Source organism: Garra rufa, chromosome 9 (assembly GCF_049309525.1).
Source record: "Garra rufa chromosome 9, GarRuf1.0, whole genome shotgun sequence".
Classification (NCBI taxonomy): domain Eukaryota; kingdom Metazoa; phylum Chordata; class Actinopteri; order Cypriniformes; family Cyprinidae; genus Garra; species Garra rufa.
In genome coordinates, this window is record NC_133369.1 from 33099847 (window position 1) to 33123001 (window position 23155).

A 23155-nucleotide genomic window follows, 5' to 3' on the forward strand; every position below is an offset into this window, starting at 1 on the left:
TAGACGTATAGCAGATGAGCAAACGCTCTAAAAAATACATCTTGCAGATGTAAATGCAGACGTCAAATAGATGTCTCCGTGATGTACAAGTGCTATCAGGGTTGTAACAAACATACAACTTAAATATTTTTGTCCAATTAATATATTGTATTTCTAGAACAAACAAAGGCTAACTAAATTAAACAAAATAACTAAGGCAACTAAATAAATATCTATTCATTAATCAAATAGAAGATTTTCCCTGTGTTTGAATTTGCCTACTTCCCTACTATAGACTTTAGTCATGTTTAGTGTTTTGACAGGACTGAAAATGAGGCTGTGGGAGATAGAAGTGCAGTGTGTTCAGTTTACAACATACTGATTTTTCATCTCACGAAGCATCTTTCCAAAGAAAACTTCTGGTAAGCCAGAACAGTCATAAAACAACTTTGAAAGTTGTGAAAATTGTGGTCCTAGGACCTTTATGCAGTGTGTGCCTTGAAAGCATCTGCTGACAAGCATCTTTAAGATGTCAGTTTTACATACTGTGGAAGAAAAATTAATTTTACTCATATGTGCTTATGAAACATTGCTTATGAAACAAGTTTCTGCTTTATCTAAACCTGCTCTGAAGATGACATGAGGTAAAGGTATCAGGGGCCCAAAACAAAGATTTGAGTCTTGGGAGTATGACATAATAGAATGTGTTTCCCTGATTTTTGCCACGACAATCTTATAGACAAATTCTTAATGTCTATTTGACATTTAATATGAAACGTCTGTATTGTAGATGAGCAAACACTGTAAAAAATTAATCTTGCAGATGTAAATGCAGATGTCAAATAAACGTCTCTGTGATGTACATGTGCTCTAAGGGAACATTTTATCAGAGCAACATTTTTTATCAGAGCAAAATTTGAAAACTAACACAGACTGTAAAAGGTAACCAGTTAAGAGAGGCAAGCACAAGTGTAATGTGCTCACTTTTTAGTGCCAGTCATCAATTTAGCTGCTGCGTTTTGAATCTAAAGATTATTTAGGCAAACCCATGTAGAGCAAATTACAGTACTCCAATCTGGATGTTATGAAAGCATGTATAACAATTTTGGGGTTCTTCTTACAAAACATCGTCTTGAACCTAGATCTTGAATAGATCTCCAGGAACTCCAAGGTTTTTGACACATTCATGTACATTAAAAGAGTAGGGATCAAGGTGATTGGCAATTTCAGAGGTCAGAATCGATGGGCCAAAAATTATTATTTCAGTTTTGTCATTGTTTAGCTGTAAACAATTCATATCCATCCAGCATTTTATATTATGCAGACAAACAAACTGGATAAAAAACAGCTGTTATCTTTAACAGGAAGATAAAGTTGAATTTCGTTGGCATAGAAATGATAAGATAAGTTGTGTCTCTGAATAATATGACCTAGTGGAAAATGAAGAGGAGCCCTGCGGAACAAAATAAGAAATTTGTGCATCTTTGTAAACAGATTTCATGTTTTAATAACAGTTTGAATTCTATAAGAATAGTCATCACAGCAACAATGATAGCGATACAGAGGAGCAATGTTGTTGAATCCCTTCAGAACAATTTTTTCAGCTAATAATGCTAAAACATTGACAGAACATCCAAATTCCTTCAACTTTAAAGAGCTTAAGCAATTAAAGCGATAGACAAAAAAAACAAAAAAAAAAACAGATATAAACAGCCCTAAACAAGCCAAAGCTGGACCAGACTTAGCACCCGTTCACGCTGAGGATAACTATGAAGTTTTAAGTATCGTTTGAATTTTATGAGAATAGTGAAGTCCACACCACAGCTATAGCAATAATACAAATTAACAGTATAACTGGAATCATTTATATCATTTTTTTTAGCTGACGAAAGATAAAAACATTAGTTTTATTTCCATCACCCTCTTTTTATGCGGATTTTGAATATTTGAATATTAACTGAATAAATTCCTTCATGTGCATCAAAAAACTCATGTGACTTAGTACTATGAGGTGGTAAAACTTTACTAACCAGCGGAAATGTTTTTATGGTCATTCTGAAATGCCTGAGCAAAGTCTGTCGTCAAAGTATTTCTGTATAAGTCTCCCAGACCTTCTTACACTATCTTACATGACTGCGTTCCCAAACAGCAGGCATCCACCTCCGAAAGCAATGAGCACATTTATTTTGTTTCGTCTGATCATTCTGAGGTACAAGTAATTTATTATATATAAAAACTATTATATTCAATGGCTTCTCCTTCTTTTCTTAGTGATTTATAGTGCTAGTTTATCAGGAAGTGATGATTTTGTTCTCTTTGACTCGTTGGAGGGAAACGGTGCTTTTTCGCGAATGTTTTACGCGATATTCCAATTATGAGCATAAGTTAAATTCACTACTTTGGTTGGAGACCCAGCTATTGACAGCCAGTTGACAGTTTGAGCATTTAAAATGGCAGATGACACGACAAAACTACAACATTCTTATAATAAACAGAATAGTTATCACTACACTTATCGTTCTTAGTGTGAACTGTTTTTATGGCCAACACCCATGTCTGTAGATCTTGAGTCATTAAGTTGTTACAGCTCACAATCTCTGGTTCGTGGTCAAAAGAAAATTCCAGGGACAAGACTATAAACCCTCCAAAGATGCAAAGACTTTGGCAAGCTGTTACCAAAGTGTGACTTTGCAGATCACAGCAAAGAAATAATAAAACTTTGATGGGAGATGATTCCACAACCTGACAACGCAGAGACAGGATAAGGGGGTTGGGGAGACTAGGGGCCTTTGTGGTTGTTTGCAGGTTGTTGTGGTTCAGGAACTACCTAGACAACAAGTGATTGTCAGGACGTTTTAACCCCAGTTCCTCCCCCGTCTCTTCTTTTTGGGGGTGGGGGAAAGATGCCTGGTTCTACTAAGAGTGAGGTGTCAAGCCCTCCTCCCATTGTTAGCCACACAGATCAGAGCCGAATTGCCACCTTAACCAGCACGTCCCATCTCCTCTCTGCCCCACTGCAAGTAGTGACTGGAAGAGGCGCATTCCATCCCTCCATGCCAGAATCGACCCCCCCTTCCCCTGTCGTCCACTCAAACGTACCCCTTGGGGTGTTTATGGGTCAGCCAACAGGATGCTCGGTCCATCAGGAGATCAAAGGATTCCCGGCTCAGATAAATGTGGTGTAACTGTGACCTCTTCAACTCTAATAGGGTTTAACACGTCAGGACAGGAGGAGGGAATAAAAGGCTGAGACGTCAGAGAGAAACAGAGACTGGATTTGAGAAAGGAAAAGAAGTACACAGCCTACATTTAAGCATCTTAAGACCTTTTTAAAACCCTTATATTAAAAAAAAGACATATTTTAGAACTAGACATTAAAAAAAACTAACAGTACAGAAGATGAAAAGTCACAACTCAACTCAATTTATATAGACTAATATTTTTAATTAAAAGAAACCATGTACATTTACACAATCACATCATTCACTCAAACAATGGGCAGTATGTGTCCAACAGAGAATGGCTGTTTACATCTCTTTTGAAGCTGTCATTTGTTCAAACAGACATGGAGCTTAACATAATTTATCCTGTTCTGCAACATCATAGTTCCTGCATAACAAGAATGGTGGAGTGGTTTATTTATAAGCATTTCATAAAAACAGGCCTTAATCTCTTATGGCTTCAGTTTCCCAACACAAATGAAATTCTATCGTTGGATCTTCAAAACTAAACCCTGTGTACAACAATTTGTGCATTTGTAGCGGGGGAAACACAGTGGAAAAACTAATGCACATTTAAAAAAAAAAATCCCTTAAGCTATCTTACAGTAATAATTTCAGTGGCAGTGTTTGAACTGTAAGTGATAGTGATATAGAGGACAATGTTGTAATGAAGAAATCATTTACTGAAGAATATTAAAATTACTCCCCCTTATGTCGGTCCAAACCTGTATGACTTTTTCTTTTATGGAACACAAAAAGAGGATTTAGAAGATTTGTTGGTTGTTTGTTCTCAGTGCAATTAAACTGAATGTTGACCAAAGCTTCAAAAGAACCATCTAAAAAGTGATCCATACGATTTAAGCTCTATTTTTTTTACTTCTGAACTCATACGGTAGCTTTGAGTGCGGAATTTTAAGTCATTATTCATGAACAAATCGCTCTTCTGAGAACTTTACAATGAATGATCCAGTTCACAAAGCCTGAATGATTCATTCATAAATCAAATTGACTCAAGTGTTCCGGTCACAGCAGTTAACAGCTCACCTGAGGAGAAGATTTTCAGAAATAACAGCGTAAATATTGTTTTGTTTCTCACATAAATGACGCCAGAAAATGTAATATATAATGTTGTTGCAAGTTGTTGCTATGTCATGATTTACGCAGTGAAAAATACATCGCGGAGACTGACAATGTGCCAACAGACAAGACAGAGCATTCATACAAATTATGAAACAGTCTCAGCTTTTAAACTGTAATTTTTGTAAAAAATTCAAACAATAAATATAGCTGCAAGCAGCAATTAAGGGGCCAAGCATGACAGAAGAAAGCAAGCATTAGACCAACTGTAGCAATGAGTAACTGAAGCCATTTTAAGATGATTTTATTCAAAATGGCTGGAAAATTAAATGTGATTTAATGGATCATCACTTTTGCCCAATAGGAGACGCTGTTATCAAATTGATGTGGTGTGTTCTGTGTGAGGTGACAAAGTTTGGTGTCAATATGTCAAAGCTTTGCAGAGATACAGCCTCAGACATAGTCTGGCATCATGCTTCAAATTTGTTGCGGTGCTATACAAAAGCAGTTTTGTCTATCAACAAAATCCATTTTGTCAGCACAGTCTGAAGATGATCTGATTTGATAATTTTTGAAAATTGGACTAACACTCTAGGAGGAGTTCTAAAAAGATTTCAACATAAATCAAAATGGCGGACAGGAAATTTGGCCAACTATGGCAAAATTGGCATCTATGTTCTTGGCATGACCCAAGGAATATTTTGAGACCAGTTTGATTACAATAGACAATAATGTAATGAAAAGTTCTAAGCATTTTTGAAAATTCCATTATTAATGGTTAACGAATGGTTTATCACTTTTGCCCAATAGGAGACGTTGTTAACAAAATAATGTGGCATGGTCTGTGTGAGGTGACAATGGCACATACAAAGTTTGGTGTCAATATGTCAAAACTTTTGAAGAAATACAGCCTCGGACACAGTTTGACGTTATTCCAGCAAATTTGTTGATGCGTTAAAAGACAACGCTTCTGTATATCGACACAAAATCTATAATTTTGCCAGCGTAGTCTGAAAATAATCTGAGTCAATTTGGTGAAAAACAGACGAATGGTCTAGGAGGAGTTTGAAAAAGTAGGTTTTCAACATAAATTATAACAACTGACTTTTTGAGTGCTATCAGGGCATGGTGCCAAAGACCGATACAAAGTTTTGTAAGGATAGATGAGTTTGTAAAATATAACATTTTATGACAAAATTCAAAATGGCCAACGCTCAAAATGGATGACAAATTGAATATGGTTCGACTTGCATGCTGCACAAATCTAATGAGACCAGTTTTGTTACTTTTGGCCAAACCATTTAGAAATAACAAGCAAAAATATAATTTTTTTTTATATCTATTGACCACTTGGCGGCGTTGAATTAAAATGCACTGAATTATGCAGGTAGCCTCAGGTCATGGTTGTTATAACACACACCAAGTTTGGTAAGAATATGCTAAAACGTAGCCTCGTGTTCATTTTTGCATGCTTTTGTCAAATTCGTTTGCACATCATTCAAGAATGGTTTGACTAATCAACTTAAATTTCATAACTTTTTGCCAGCATGGTCTGAAGATGATCTGAGCAAATTTTGGTGAAAATCAGACAGACTGTCTAGACGTTTTTCAAACTATGAAAAATTGTGAAAAATCGAATTTTAAATTTTGGTGTTCATTCAACTTGGCATGAGCTAAGGAAACAGAGTAAAAAAGAGTTCTTGTTCTAAATTGTACAGCTCAAAAGTTCTTAACATCATGAAAAGCAATATACAAATAAACTTGAATTGAATTGAACATAAACATGAGTGAAACTCTGGACAAGTGGTGGCGCTATATAGTATGGGATAAAGACTTCAAACTGGCTATGCTTAATGTTGAGACTGTCCTCTATCTGTGTGCCAAATTTTATAACTTGGAAGTCTATGGGCTGCCATAGACTTCCAAAGCAGAAAAAAAAAGAACGCCAATGGATGCAATAAGTGCCTTTGGTGCTTGGCCCCTAAATATAATTTTGTGGCACTTTATTGTGTCGTGACAGACTGCTGTAGCTGCCTCAGTTCAAGCAGCACATGAACTGATTATCTCTTCCTCTTAACTAGTTATAGCACAAATAAACATGAATGAACATCAGAAGGTTTCATGTTTTAACGTTTATAAAAAGATGGCAGTACAAACCATTTTTTACTCCTGTCTGGTTTATTTGTCGGACAAGATGGCAGATTCAGCGAAATGACTGATCAGATTGCCTGTCAATCAAACTTCCGTGAATGATCAAGCCCCGCCCTCTTTGTTATTGCTGCTATGTCATGTTTTTACGCAGTGAAAAATACATAGCGGAGCAAAGAGGAAATTGACAATACGTCAACAGACAAGGCAGACCAGGTTCCTTTAGGTATGAAACTGTAAAATTTTGTCATTTTTGTAAAAATTTAAATGATAAATACTGTTTTGTGGCTCTTTATGTGTTGTGACAGATCGATGTAGCGCCTGAGTTCAGGCAGCATGTGAAATGATTATCTCTTCCTCTACTAGTTATACCGTAAATTAAAGAGATAAATCACTAAAAATGAAAATTTGATGTTTATCTGCTTACTGAGAGATTGCGGGTACTCAAAATGGTAATTACTTGTGCTTATCCTGATTGTTGGACATTGCGGTGGATCAGAGGTAAAACAAAAATGATTTAAATACTGTTCTGATTGTTTCATGTGTTAAGACCTGGATGTATGGCCACGAGCCGCAGGGTTTAATTTGGTTTTGTCTGTGTATGTTTTTTTGACTCTCACATCCATGGGTCCAATTGACTGCCATTATATGACTGACAGACTGTAATGGTTTGAGTTAAAAATCATTGTTTGTGTTCTACTGAGGAAACAAAGTCACCTACATCTTGGATGCCCTGGAGGTAAGCAGATAAACATCAATTTTTCATTTTTGGGTGAACTATCCCTTTAAAAATGAATGAACATCAGAAGGTATTGTGTTTCAAAAGTGGAAAGACGTCAGTACATACGATTTTTTACGTTTAATGTCGTGTTCCAGACCGGGTCAGAAGAGGGAACATCCAAGTTGAAATGTCCCACTTCCAACTTAAAAACAGCTGACGAAAAAGCTCAAATTAATGTATCATTTTACAAACTTAATGTCTAATATTTTTAAGTTTGACATAAGGTAACTCCTCACTATGTTCGTTGGAAGAATTGACATCAAATGATGTGCCCTGCTGAGGTCAGGGTAGATTGATCTGCCCAGAGTTCACAGGTCGGTTATATCCGACTTCAAGCAGCGTTTCAGACATTATTCCCAAGTAGGAGGTGGGAAAAATCGAAATTTCAAGTTGCCTTGAACGCAGCATAAGTCCACCAACATTACTCTCCTGTCTGGTTAGTTTGTCGGACAAAATGGTAGATTCGACATCATGACTGGTTAGGTCAATCACACTCTGGCGAACGGTCAGTTATTACTCATAAAAAGTCATACAAGTTTAAAACCACACAAAGGCAAGTCAATGCTTTAAAAAGTATATATAATTTCTGGGTAAACTATTCTTTTATACAGTGTATAACTGCTGGCCATTGTGCTCGGTGCTTTCCTTTGTCTCTGCTGGCTTTGCTATCCAGCGCAGAGCAGCAGATTTAACGCAACCATCCCAGAGAAGCCAGCAAGATGTGTCCTCTGCTCCCTCACCCCAATACCCATGTGTCGCACAGACACCACTCACACAGCACAGCCTTCAAAGCATTCAGTGCGTCAAAAGAAGAAGAAAAAAAACATCTAGAGACAAAATTCCAATGGTAACATAGACAGAGTTGTGGCCCCAGCCAACAAACACATTCACAGGACAATTAAGACTAGCTGGTGTATGGTTCACATATTACAAATAGTTCCATAATTACAGTGAGGAACACATTTGAGGCACTTTGCGGAATTAAAAATGGATAAAATTCCTGCTAAGGTTTAGATTTTCTGTAAATGAGTTCAAAAGCACAGCACATTAAGCGGCATGTGAGGATGTGCTGAAACCGCGCAACTATTATATGAATAGAAGCCAAAAGCGCTTATATTCAAGAGCAATTTTTGCCCATTTTAGAAAGCGCTGCCCTACAGTGGAAGAACACACACATAAGTGCACTGTCTTATTCACGTTTAAGAGGATTTTTGTGATGGCTGTGCAAATCCATTACAGGAAAGGCACTTCCTTTTAATAATATATAACAGGATATGACAGATTTACACATTGTGAGAGAGATATTGAAAAAGCTGTTTTTATAAGCAGGACTAAATTAAGTATAGATAGTTTACCCCAAAATTAAGATTATGTGATCATTTACTCACCACCATGTTGTTCCTAAATCTTTATGGCTTAAAAAATAAAATTATATATATATATAAACTGTAGGAACAAAAAATATATAATAATTTTTTTTCAAAATTAAAACAATATAAAATTAAATTTTTAGAAACCATATATAATTTTTTGACAATTTTTTTCATTTTCAGGAGAAAGTCAGTCATACTGGTTTGGAACACTGTGAGGGTGAGTCAAGGATGACAAAACATAACTTTCATTTTCAGGTGAACTATCCCTTTAATGTATTTCATGTCATAATGAATCATAATTATGGCCATTTCTATTGTTTACCTGTTTTAAGGCACCAGAGGTACTGAATCAAGTCTCAAGACTTCATTGGGCTCAAAGTGCTTAACATCATTAAACAAGAGTGAAATGATCTTGTTCCAATTTCGGCGTCACATTAATCATTGCGTTATACAAAGCGTATGCAAATAACCGTGCAAAGCATTACAAACACCCACACCCACATACATACACAGAGCTAAGGTGTCTCTGTTGGTGCCTGTCCCATGGAAAAATCTGGCTTAATAGATGACATTGCTTAATTTGAGAAGGTTTTCAAGTGTCAGACGAAGTACCAGTGTTGCTGTGCTGATCATGGTCAGTAAAGCAAAAGCGAAAATCAGCATAGGAAGAACTACTATACTATAAAACGGCTCAGGTGATGACGGTTTGTCACCCAGTGACAGAGACTAAGTTCATCACGCGGAGCTCCAGCCAGTGAGAAGACAGTCTGTGATTCACAGGACAGAACATACTGCTTTTAAAAATTTCAGTCTTAGCCGTCAACACTTAAAAAGTTGCCTGCGGTCGTCTGATCAAAATTCTTTGGAATGCTTATCTGTTAAAAGCAGTATAAATCATTGCATTTTCAAGAATGTTCTTTTCCCTTTTTGTAAAAAAAAGTCCATGTTTCACCACTTGTGTTCCCTTTACGCTCTCATGTTCCCAAGCTCTCTGTTTTAGAAGGGCAGGAAAGCAGACCAGCGCTGCAGGAGAGCTGACACTGTTGTCTTTTGTGGATGCACAGGTTTGCTGAAGGCACGAGGGGCTCATTTAGCAGGAGGCTCGACGGGGTTGTATTCGGTCTCTCCAGAGGACACCTGGGAGATTCTGCGTGTGGAGCCCCACAGTCGGCGGGAAAACTGCCCAGACCGCACCTGAATTAAGACAAAGGTTTAAATATTGAAATTTGAATATTTAAGTTACACATAAATTAACATCTTCAACAAAGGTAAGGTGACCTTTTTTTGGTAGCATGATATAGTAATTTATGGAAGCCAGTTTGCAGCACTGAATAAAAAAATCAAAAAAAGTAAATTGCGACTTTTTATCTCACAATTGCTTGCAAAAACTTGCAATTGGGAGTTTACATCTTCCAATTCTGACATTTTTTTCTCTGAATTGCATGATACAAACTGATAACTGCAATTACGAGTTATCAAGTCCAGTTCTGAGGAGAAAAAAATATATTTTCTCAGAATTGCAGGTTTATATCTCACAATTCTGACTTAACTCGCAATTCTGACTTTATAACTCACAATGTTTATATTGTGTAATTTTGAGGAAAAAAAATAGAATTGCGAGTTTAAATCAATTCTGATTTCATTTCTTGCAATTTCAAGTTTATATCTTGCAATTCAGATTTTTTAAACTCGCAATTGTGAGTTTATATCACGCAATTCTGAGGAAGAAAAATCAGATTTGCGAGATATAAACTCGTAATTCAGAGAAAATATTTTTTTTCTCTCCCTTCAGAACTGGACTTGACAACTTGATAGTTTATATCTCACAGGTCTTACTTTATAACTCACAATTGTGAGTTTATATCATGTAATTGTGAGAAATAGAGTCAGAATTGCGAAATTATATGGCAATTCTGATTTTATTACTCTCAATTTCAAGTTTATTTCTTGCAATTCAGATTTTTAAATTCGCAATTGTGAGTTTATATCATGCAATTCTGAAAAAAAAGAGAAAGTTATTAAGTCAGAATTGTGAGATATAAACTCACAATTCTGAAAAAATATCCTTTCCCCCTCTCAGAACTGGACTTAACTTGCAATTGTGAGTTTATATCTCACAATTCTGACTTTATATCTTGCAGTTCTGACTTTATAACTCAAAATTGTGAGTTTACATCATGCAATTCTGAGAAAAAAGTCAGAATTCTGAGTTTATAATGCAATTATGATTTTATTTCTCGCAATTTCAAGTTTATTACAATTCAGATTTTTTTAATCACAATTGGGAGTTTATATAATGCAATTTTTTATTAAGTCAGAATTGTAAGATATAAACTTGCAATTCTGAGAAAATATCAGTTTTCCCCCTCAAAACTGGACTTAATAACTTATAATTGCGAATTTATATCTCACAATTCTGACTTTATAAATCATAATTGCGAGTTTATATAATTTCTGAGAAAAAAGTCAGAATTGTGAGTTTATTTCTTGCAATTCTGGCTTTATAACTCGCAATTGTGAGTTTATATCTTGAAATTCTGGTTTAAAACTTGAGTTTACATCTTGCACTTCTGAGAAAAAAGTTAGAATCGTGAGTTTGTATCTTGCAATTCTGAGGGAAAAATTTACCTTTTTAAAAACACATTTTAACATTACATTATTATGAACTAACAATAAATAATAGTATTTTGTAAAATAAATAAATAATAATAGTATCATTTGTGTGTGTGTGTGTGTGTGTATATATATATATATATATATATATATATATATATATATATATATAAGGGGTGGGCATAGATAACTTTTTTTAATCTAGATTAATCTAGATTAAATCTTGGAATTAATCTAGATTAATCTAGATTAAAATGGCTAATTTGAATTCTGCTGGAGGCATTCAGAATATGTGTGCTACCCAAATAATGACTAAAAGTAAGTCTTCGAGAACAGGACAGGTGGCGCATTAGATCAGGCGCTCATCTCCTGTTTCCAAAATGCATCACAAACTGCTTGACAATTGCATTTACAACATAATTACCTATACAAACTTGTATAACCAAGTACTTCTGCGCAAAAGGCTGCACGACGTGCGCGTTGCCGTTAAATACACAGACGCGCACGGGCATGGATTTCTGCGTGCATAGTCTTCCATTAAACTGCGTTGCTTTTAGAAGCGTCAATTCAGTTGTTGCATATAGTTTAATGTCTTTATTTCGGGATTATCAAAGTAAATTATAACTCAAGTGCCCCAGTAAAAAGGGTCTAGCAACGCACCTGCCCTGAAGCGGCTTCATAGCTGCATTCATGTCTGCACGTCTCATTTGATGTGGTAATTTCACAGAAGTTGAAGACTCATTCTCGCCCCCTACAGTGCAATTCGACTAGGTATACGTCATCCGCGCTAAAATATCAAGGTGAAAGTCATCATATCTTGCGTAGTTTAGACCCAGCTCCCAACCCAATTTTGAGAATAGATTAATGGCGATATTTGTTTTAATTGCCCGATAAGAGTCTCACGTTAACGCAGCACGTTAACGCCGATAACGGCCCACCACTAATATATATATATATACAGTATTCTGATTTTATTTCTGCATTATAACTTGCAATTGTGAATTTATATTTTGCAATTCTGAGAAAAAAGTCAGAATTGTGAGTTTGTATAATGCAATTTTGAGTTGCAAAAAAGTTGCAAAAACCTTTTTTTATTTTTAATACAGTGGCAGAAACAGGCTTCCACAGTAGTTTACCCGATTGTTAACAACAGACCCGAATTTAAAAAAAATATATTTTAGCATGTATTACTCTTGGTTAATATGAATTGCTTCATGCACATTTTAAAAACACGTTACATTACATTAATCATGAACTAACATGAACTAATAAAAGTAATAACAGACTTTTTCTTCGTAATTGTGAGTTTATATCTCATAATTCTGACTTTTTCTCTCAGAATTGTGTTACAAAGTCAGAACGGTGAGATATAAACTCGCAGTTCTCAGACATCAAGTCAGAATAAACTCAAAATTCGAACTTTATAACATGCAATTGCATATAAAAGTGCTTATCAGCATTATAATGAACTAATAACACTATAACATCACAGAACTGACAGTTCCATCTGACATTCTTGTAAAAAACACAACGTAACAGAAGTAGCAACAAATCTTTTCTTCAGAACTGTTATGGACGTTTAAAGGTTGTATCAGCGATTTCTAGCCTAAAACATAAAGTGTCAATTTCAGCTGACCTTTCTTCACGATCCGCTCGCTGCTTGCCCCATAAATTGTCTGTGAAAAAACCGCGTCTCTCTGGTCAGCCTAGGGTCCGAGATATGCCAAAAAAACAATCGGCACTACCAACCTTTCCACAGATAAACAAACAATGTTCCAACCAATCAGCGTCAGGGGTTTGGTGTTATGGACTTTCCTACTGGTGCAGGGATGTGAGGGAGGCGGAGCGTAAGTCCACAACACCAAACCCCTGACGCTGATTGGTTGGAACACTGTTTGTTTATCTGTGGAAAGGTTGGTAGTGCCGATTGTTTTTTTGGCATATCTCGGACCCTAGGCTGACCAGAGAAACGCGTTTTTTTCACAGACAATTTATGGGGCAGGCAGCGAGCGGATCGTGATGAAAGGTCAGCTGAATTTGACACTTTATGTTTCAGGCTAGAAATCGCTGATACAACCTTTAAGTGTAACAAATTATTAACTTGGTTCTATCTATCAGTTATTGATTGTATGGATTACATTTTTTAATATATATATATTTTTTTTTAAATGTAAAAAGTAATTTCTTTTAAAGTTAATTTTTAGTTTCCTCAATATTGACCACATATGCAGTACTTTTCTAATTGTTACTTATAATGTAAAAGTAAACAGTTCTAAAAATCAATAATTTTAACTGCTGTAAATTGTGCGTATCAGCATTATGATGTACTAATACCACTTTAGCAGCATGGATTTTATTTAAATCAGTAAAACCCTACTGGCAACCCCTCAACTTTACCTCCTCTGGTTTTCCCGCTCCCACCACAATGAGTTTGCCATCCTCCAGGCCCACCAGAATATGACTGCTCTCTTTCGTGACAGACACACAGCGCACAGGGACCTTCAGGGCCAACGGCGCCACAGACAGATTCAAGCTACACACACGCAAACACAATGAAAAAGAGACTTGGGAATGAGAAGCAAACATGGCCCCAGCTGCTGAAGATTTACTGTGATGACACATAGGATTTATAAAGAATTCATCTACTACAATGGGAAAAAAAAAAAATCAAAGAATATGATGAAACAGGTCGTGCTAAGCTGAGCAGCTGTTCGCCTACACAACTTTTTTTTTTAAATGTTATTGAAAGAAGCCGCTTATGCTGAGCAAGGCTGCGTTTATTTGATCAAAAATACAGTAGAACTTTAATATTTTTTAAATATTATTGCAATCTAAAAAAATTTTTTTATTTGAATATATTACAAAACTGTATTTTCAGCAGCCATTTCATCAGTTTTCAGTCACACGATCCTTCAGAAATCATTTTGATATTCTGCTAACAGAAATTACCTGTAAAAGTCTTTACTGTAATTTTTGGTCAAATCAATGTGTCCTTGCTAAATAAAAGTATTCATTTCATTCAAAAAACAATACAAATATAAAAAATACTGACCACAAACAATTAAATGATAGTTTTGTTTACCTGTACAAGTCTCGAATGTGAAGGTTTCCCTGTTGTGTGCCCACGATGAGGTAGTCAGGCACTAGATGCAAAGCTGAAATCTTCTCATCCAAGGTCTCAGATGCTAAGAGAGTGCCATTCACAGAATACACATGCAGTGCATACTTCTCCTACAGGCACAAATTAGAATAACAAAAAAACATAAAAAATAGGACAGATTTGTGTTAATTTCCATTCTCAAAATAACTCAAACACTATTGTTTCTTGTTCTCAGCACCTTTCCAGCAGAACGGCCCTCCATAACAGTTTGTGCCACTATGTGCCCTTCCATGCCGACCTCCATATGGGCTACAGGGGCAGGAAGGCAGCTCTCAGAAGGCGGTCTCAGAGTCCGCAGATACTGTCCACGACGCACACTATGCATAATTACTGTGCCATCCTGAACAAGAGGAAAAAAAAGAGCAAGTGAGAAAAAACTCATCAACTCATGAACCCTAATACCAATACAGCAGTGTTAATTTCATTGATGAATAATTTTCGTCATAATTTTCGTCAATGACATTTTTTCACCGACGAAAACGAGACGAAAAGGTTATGGAGGGATGATTTAGGATGAGATTCATTCAGAACAAATCTGCTGCGCAGTAAGGAGGTTAGATGCGTACATTTGAACTCGTATTGTAGCCTATAGATCTACCCTGTGGGACACAAGTTAGCATACATTTGCTGCATGTCTCATAAAACGTTCAACAATGTCAATATCTGGGAGTAAGAGAAGAGCAGACATATGAATAAATTTGACGACGCAAAAGAGAACTCAATTTGGTTTGGTTTTCTGAGCGCCTCTCACACAGCACACGAGTAAGTTACTCTTTCACGTCTCATGAACGGAAAAATACACAAAAAATGATGTTGAATTTGACGTTTTAATGATGTTTTATTAACAAGGTTTGGGAGGAGCATGATAGTGATGCGCGGGTCGTCTCGTAACGGGTTGGGGCGGGTTAAGAAATTGTCACTTTATTTGCGGGGCGGGTTGGGGCGGGTCATTAAAAACAAAATAAAATAAAAAAATCTATGTACGTTGTGTGAAATTCTCTATAGCCTATATTTTATATTTGGGAATATCTATTTTCATATTTTATTAAGTTCTTTAATAAGGTTATCAACACGTCACGACACGCAAGCGCTAAGCAGCTCCCGCTGCCAGCCATGAGCGCTTCAAGCGAGCGCACATTCAACTCTGCTGGCCTGGTGCTGGAGTCGAGGCGAAATAGATTAAACCCCGGTACAGTGGATGCCATTCTTTTTTTGCACAGCGAACCTAAAAACGCTAAATGAACAATTCTGTCTGTTAAATAAAACAAAAGTTTAGTGGTTATTTAGCGTAGGCTGTAAACCTATACACATTTGAAATAAAAAAAAAATGTTTAGCTTAGACGAATACAAACGCTGCTTTGTAAATGTTGAAAATGTTTATCATTATACAGTAGTGTAGTGGAGGGTATACGCAGGTATACAGCGTATACCCACTTTATCAGGCGGCTATGCGTATACCTATTTTTAAATCTTCTCTGATGCGCATTATTCAGTAGTGTGCTGCATTAGCCAAAATCAGGACAGTCAACCACATCCAGTCATATGTGAATAAATGTACATATTCGCTAAAAACACCCAATAAAGACAGTAATGATGCAGTCAGGACCGTGGCGCCGGTGTTGTGCCCAATTCCGACCCCCTAGCTGCAGACTACCCCCTCTTCGCGTGCACGCGGACAGTACCGTTGTGCTTCATGTAGATGGCAGTTAAAACATCGAAATTTGAGTCAAATGCTTCATTGATCTATTTTTTCCTGCAGGTGGCAGTGTAAACTCAGAAAAGTGATTCATTGCTTGTCAACATTAATCGTAAAAGGAGACTAGAGAATGCACACGGTCTCTATTTTAATAGATTTTTTTTTGTCTCCTTAGCAGAGGTCGCGTTAACCGAAAATTGTCCGTCATTGACGGATTTTTTTAATCAGTGACGGAAAAATCTGAAGGCTGTCCGTCATTTTGACAGATTACACTGCGGGTGATCAATAGTACTGTATGAAAATTTATGCATTTTGTTTAATTTACATGGACAAATTGAGTGTTTAGGGGGGTATCGTTTTGGCAGGCCCATTTTAACCCACCTGCCTGGATTTGACCCCCCTTATTTCTTCTGTCTAAATACCCAAAGAGTCACTAAAAAGGGTCTGATACACCTACACCACAACAATACTTTGTGTGAAACTTTACATTTTTGACAACCCCACTCCCTCATTCTTCTGACTGGATGCCCCTAAATTCTAGTAGGGGCTACTCGATACTCAATCTGCTTTTGTAGACAGAATTAAATGTGTAATTTTACATACAGTACTGCTATTATATGAGTATTAGACCCATTTTAGTGACTTTTTAGGTATTTAGACAGAAGAAATGAGGGAGGTCAAATCCAGGCAGGTGGGTAAAATGGGCCTGCCAAAATAGCACCCCCCTAAACACTCAATTTGCTTTTGTAGATAGAATTAAATGTGTAAATTCACATACAGTTTTGCCATTATAGGTGTATCAGACCCATTTTAGTGACTTTTTAGGTATTTAGACAGAAGAAATGAGGGGGGTCAAATCCAGGCAGGTGGGCCAAAATAGGCCTGCCAAAATAACACCCCCCTAAACACTCAATCTGCTTTTGTAGACAGAATTAAATGTGTAAATTCACATACAGTTTTGCCATTATAGGTGTATCAGACTCATTTTAGTGACCTTTTAGGTATTTAGACAGAAGAAATGAGGGGGGTCAAATCCAGGCAGGTGGGCCAAAATAGGCCTGCCAAAATAATACCCCCCTAAACACTCAATCTGCTTTTGTAGACAGAATTAAATGTGTGATTTTACATACAGTACTGCTGCTATTATAGGTGTATCAGACCCATTTTAGTGACTTTTTAGGTATTTAGACAGAAGAAATGAGGGAGGTCAAATCCAGGCAGGTGGGTAAAATGGGCCTGCCAAAATAATACCCCCCTAAACACTCAATCTGCTTTTGTAGATAGAACTAAATGTGTCATTTTACATACAGTACTGTTATAGGTTATTTTATATGGCACATTTTAGGAATGATTAGGTGGTAATTCCAGGCATGTTGGTGAAAATGTCCCTTTCTAAATAAAAATCCTAATGTAACAATATTTTTGTTATTATTTTAGTGCAAAATTGTATTGTGATATCATACATGTTTCAGTGGAGTTTGGAACATGATATTATATTACGTTTCATATTGAATACAGTGGGCTAATGTGTATTTTTGTTTTTTCATTATTACAAAATAAAGTTTGTATTAATAAACTACACTTCTTCTGTAAAGCATAACACCTTAGAGTAAAATTCGACCAGCACATGGTGATATTGTCTAAGGAGACAAAAAAATAAAAATAAAAAATCTATTAAAATAGATACCGTGTGCATTCTCTAGTCTCGTTTAACGATTAATGTTGACGAGCAATGAATCACGTTTCTGAGTTTACACTGCCACCTGCAGGAAAAAAATAGATCAATGAAGCATTTGACTCAAATTTCGATGTTTTAACTGCCATCTACAGGAAGCACTGTCCGTGTGCACGCGAAGAAGGGGTAGTCTGCAGCTAGGGGGTCGGAATTGGGCACAACACCGGCTTGCTTTGAAATGTATTTGAAGATTAAGCCTGATGCGCCTGCGCCCGAAACAGTACATAATAACGAAAACAATACCTTACAAATAAAAAGAAGCAGATTTTTACGATCAGAAATTCCTTAAACCAGCGAACCCCTGTAAATTTTTCAGTCCAAGGATCCAGTAAACGAATGCGTTCAAATAGAAAGTTCAAAACGAAATTCATAAATGAAGCATAGGCTATACCCACTTTTCTTCCGGCACCACTAACGTTACACCACTGATTATCTTGTTATTAGTATGACATGATTTATGGTTCATATTCATAATCGTATGTTGTCGCCAGTTTATAGGGCGATGTTTCCAAGCACTTTCAGCCTGAAATAAAGGCTGTTTTCATTTGGATTACAGATTACAATGCCTAGTATGTCTATTTAATGGTCGCGGGTGCGGGGCGGGGCGGGCTGTAAAAATAGATACAGTGGTGCAGGGCGGGTTGGGGCGGGCCAAATAATTTCATAAAAGCGGGACCCGCGGGTTGAAAAAAACCCCGACCGGCGCATCACTAGAGCACGACCAGATAATCAACCAATTTGGCACAGGTGTAATTCATTTAGCCAATCATCCTAACCAGCACAACAAGTATATAAACAGACCACCTTCTTACTTCTGTCCTGCGATAGTTTCTTGGCATCCCCCCACCACCCCAATTCCCCACTTCTAATCAATTTTTATCCCATACTAGAAATAAGGGTGGTTCTCTGGGTTCGGCCTATATTCCAGGCCCAGAGCCCTCCCCCAGGGCAGCACGCCAAAATATGCTTTCTACATGCTCAAGCAGATTAGATGTAAGGGCGAACTTGTGAAATAAGTATTCATGTAACCACAATCGGTTACATTTTAGGTGAATGTAAACAATTTGGAGACTATTAGATGTGTATCAGTACACTGCATTCATGCGTTCGGTTTTAAAGGGACAACAGCGTAATTTAGTTGCTATTGTCTGTGTCATTGATGTTAATCAAGCAACAAAAGTAGGACAGAAAATCCCTCACTGCTCTTGACTGAGTCACTTTAGTAGCCCTAATAAAGATTAATCTAAATATATTTATATAAATAAATGCCTGCTTGAAAGAATAAATAATGTGTTATAAAGAATGCATAATTAGCTTATATGTTCTATCTGTTCTTGTTTCTTTATGAGAAGTGGTTTAATTTCATTTTAATATAAAAGGCATGTTGCATGTCACAGCAGTTAAATCTGTCTATCATGATAAAACCTTAATATGAAACCTACATAATGAGTTTGGTCAATGTAGAGAAATAGTTAATAAATGCATTACACTGTAACTAAACTCATTAGATTTCCATTAGACTAAAATCGTATAATATTTAGTCAACTAAAACTAGACTAAAACTAAAAACAATTCAGAAGACTAAAATATGACTAAAACTAAATGGCATTTTAGTCAAAAGACTGTGACTAAAACTAAATCAAAATTTGCTGTCAAAATTAACACTGCAATTCAGTATTCCTGAAATGAAAATTAAGAAGTGGTCTGAACTAAACTGACCTTTGACCCTGAGATCGCCATATCTAACTCAGTGCTGATGGCAACACATGTGACCTCTTGATCATGTCCACAGAGCACCTGCACGGGCCGTGGAGACAGACCGCTAGAGAAACCACCCTACAGGGAAAAAAAAGAGAATATATTCTGATTCAGTCACTAGTTATATTTGCATAACCACGCTGACTATTTTTTTCTGTAATTCAGTGTATTGTTATATAACTGATAATAGCAACATAAAGACCTGTGGGAATAGCAATAGTTGTTGCAATAGCCAAATTACTGTATCAGTAAAACAACACAAATCTTGAAAAAAAAAAAAAAAAAAAAAAAAACACCTGAGGACACTTTTATTTAAAGATTTATTAAAATAGAAATCTTTTCTAACAATATAAGCCCTTACTATCACCTTTTATAAATTTAACCTTGCTGAAAAAAAGTGTTAATTTCTTTCAAACAAATAAAGAAAGAAAAAAATGACAAGTGTATATTGTTACAAAATATTTCTTTTTTTAATAAATGCTGTTCTTTTTAACGTTTTATTCGTCAAAGAATTCTGAAAAAAGTATCACAAGTTCCAAACAAATATTAAGCAGCACAACTGCTTCCAACATTGATAATAAATCAGCATATTACAATGATTTTTGAACGTTTAATGTGACACTGAAGACAATAAAACTTTTTTCCGTATTTTTCTGTATTTTTAATCAACTAAGAAAAAGAAAAAAGGAGAATAGTCTTCTTTAAAGAACATTAAAAATATTACTGATCCCAAACTGTTGAACGGCAGTGTAATAGCACATAATTCTAGAAAACATACAGATATTTAAAAAAATATAAAGACATATTTACCCACATTAAAGTCTAAAGCACAAATTTGTGTTCTATTCCTGGCTTTTATTTACACTACCATTCAAATTGTTGGGGTCTGTACAATTTCTTAATGTTTTTGAAAGTCTCTTATGCTCAACAAAGCTACATTGACTTAAAAATGCAGTAAAACTATAACTTTTTCTATAACTTCCTGTTTTTTAAATAATTTTAAATGTGATAAATAAATTCTTGTGATAACAAAGCTACATTTTTAGCAACATTACTCCAGTCTTTAGTGTCACACAATCCTTCAGAAATCATTCTAATATGCTGATTTGCTGCTTTACTGTTACTTTTGATCAATTGTAATGTGCCCTTGCTGAATAAAAGTATTAACGTTATAAAAAATAGGTTAATATTCTTATTAACCCAATATTTTTTAATGATAGTGTACATCCAGTTCAAATTAAATGACTGCTCATAGGTGCAAATGTACCCTTCACACCCTTTAATTATTATTTTGTGTGAGCAAACCTGCTGTAGGACCTGCCACACCATGCAGGTGGTGTCTCGTGAGCCAGAGATGAGGTAGATACCACAGAGATCCAAGGCCAGGCATGTAACCACATCTATATTCCACAAAAATGAACATTAATTAGCCATCATGACATTCGTTCACAACCAAATGCATACATCTACATCTACATCAAAACCTAACTAAAATCCTCTTGCACACAATCGACTACATGTCTTCTGCACTTTATACATTTATAAGAAGAAGGTTTTTGAGGAAAACATTCCAGGATTTTTCTCCATTTAGTGGACTTCAATGAGGATCAATAGGTTGAAGGTCCAAACTGCAGATTTAAAACAGCTTCAAAGGGCTCTACACAATCCCAGCCTGAGGAATAAGGGTCTTATCTAGCAAAACGATCTGTCATTTTCTAAAAAAGAAAGGTCACGCATGACGTAGGTGAAAGTACCGACCCAGTGTTTACAAACTGAATGTGCAAAGAAGGTCAAATGCCCTTTACCAAAAAAATGTAAAACAACGATGTCGGATGATTTTGAAGTTGGAGAAGAAAACGAGATGTAGTTTTTCGCCCAACTCTACCTTTTTGAACCGAAGTACACAGATTAAGAACTAATCATGCGAAATTTCAAATGCTATTACGTAAAGCGTGAAGTCGTACACGTGCATAGATGAGTTAGACCAATTGTTTTGCTAGATAAGACCCTTATTGCTCAGCTGGAATTGTGTAGAGCCCTTTGAAGCTGCATTGAAACTACAATTTGGACCTCCAATCCGTTGATCCCCATTGAAGTCCACTATATGGAGAAAAATCTGAACATCTGAAATGTTTTCCTCAAAAACCTTAATTTCAACTGAAAAAAGAAAGACATGAACATTTTGGATGACATGGGGTGAGTAAATTATCATGAAATTTTAATTCAGGAGTGAACCAATGCTTTAAATACTATGGTAAAACATATTACTGGGTGGCAACTAAAATGAGATGCATTTATGCAAGTAGCGTGCTATAATGTTTTTAATTTATTGCAATTCATGATGATTTATGCTACAAGCTATCAGAATTTTATCTTGTATTTTCTTATATTTTATAGATTTTTTCGTCTCATAATGCATATGCAAACTCTTAATTAATTTTTTTTTTTGTCATATGTCAGGCTTTACAGTGTTAATTATGGAAGCCCGTTTCCGCCACTGGATAAAAATAAAAAAGGTAATTGCGACTTTTTATCTCACAATTCCGACTTTTTTTCTCAGAACTGTGAGATATAAACTCACAATTGCTAGTTATAAAGTCAGTTATAAAGAATTGCTAGAAATAGTCAGAATTGCAGGATATAAACTTACAATTGTGAGAAAAAAAGTCAGAATTGCAAGATACAAACTCGCAATTCTGAATTTTTCTCACAAAAGGCAATTCTGACTTTATATCTCACAATTCTGAGAAAAAAAGTTGGAATTGCGAGTTTGTATCATGCAATTGTGAGGAAAAAAGTCAGATTTTGAGATAAAAAGTCACAATGACCTTTTTTTTTTTTTTTTTTTATTCAGTGCCTCCATATTTAATGGTTCTGTTTCAGCAACAAATGATTCAATAAACATCTCTGCCAAACCTGACAACAGCTTTTTTAATTTAGAATTCAGCTCAACAACTCCATCAAGCTCATTCCAAGGCCTACATATGCGTCTTGGCTTTGTACTATTTCGGTACGTCTGTGTCGGACAGACGACTCTCACCTATGTGACGGCAGATCCTGCCCACCAGCTTGGCCTTGCCTAACATAGTGACCCGAATGCTGCAGTCCCAGTGCCCCCCGCTGAACAGCAGACGCCCGTCAGTGGACACCACCAGCACCTGGGACCCGATTTCAATCCCTGGGGAGAACGGCCCGCTGAGGAACCGCTGGGTCCTAAAAACAGATCAAACAAAAAAGTTAGCACCAACAAATGGGATTAAACTTGTCAGTGGGAGAACATTGGAAATAGATAAATGTTGTGTTTAAGCATCGGATCCGACACATGTTAGCAGACCACTCAACAACAAGAAAGGCTTGGCAAAATAAATTAGCTTTTACTACAAAGAACCCAATTTGACTGAAGAACATTCATAGAGACCAAAGCAGCCAAACCACCAGAGCTTAATGTCAAAGAGCTGCTGTTTATAAGCTGCTATAAAGCTTTTGATTATTTGTCCAAAGACCAATGTTGTCACTATTAAAATAACTTATTGCCTAATCAAAACGTGATGTCTTTAAAGGAACACTCCACTTTTTTTGGAAATAGGCTCATTCTCCAACTCCCCCCGAGTTAA

General features: G+C 36.2%; 1 protein-coding gene across 1 annotated transcript in view; it reads right to left on the reverse strand.

The window, feature by feature from the left end:
* Positions 1 to 3418: 3418 nt before the first annotated feature.
* Positions 3419 to 23155, reverse strand: part of nbeal2 (neurobeachin-like 2) — a 118251-nt gene continuing 98514 nt past the window's right edge. The window contains 7 exon segments of the mRNA XM_073847831.1: positions 3419 to 9773; positions 13590 to 13725; positions 14275 to 14423; positions 14531 to 14692; positions 19503 to 19619; positions 20847 to 20941; positions 22582 to 22754. Of these exon segments, the coding sequence (XP_073703932.1) occupies positions 9666 to 9773; positions 13590 to 13725; positions 14275 to 14423; positions 14531 to 14692; positions 19503 to 19619; positions 20847 to 20941; positions 22582 to 22754 (940 nt within the window). The 3' untranslated portion in view covers positions 3419 to 9665.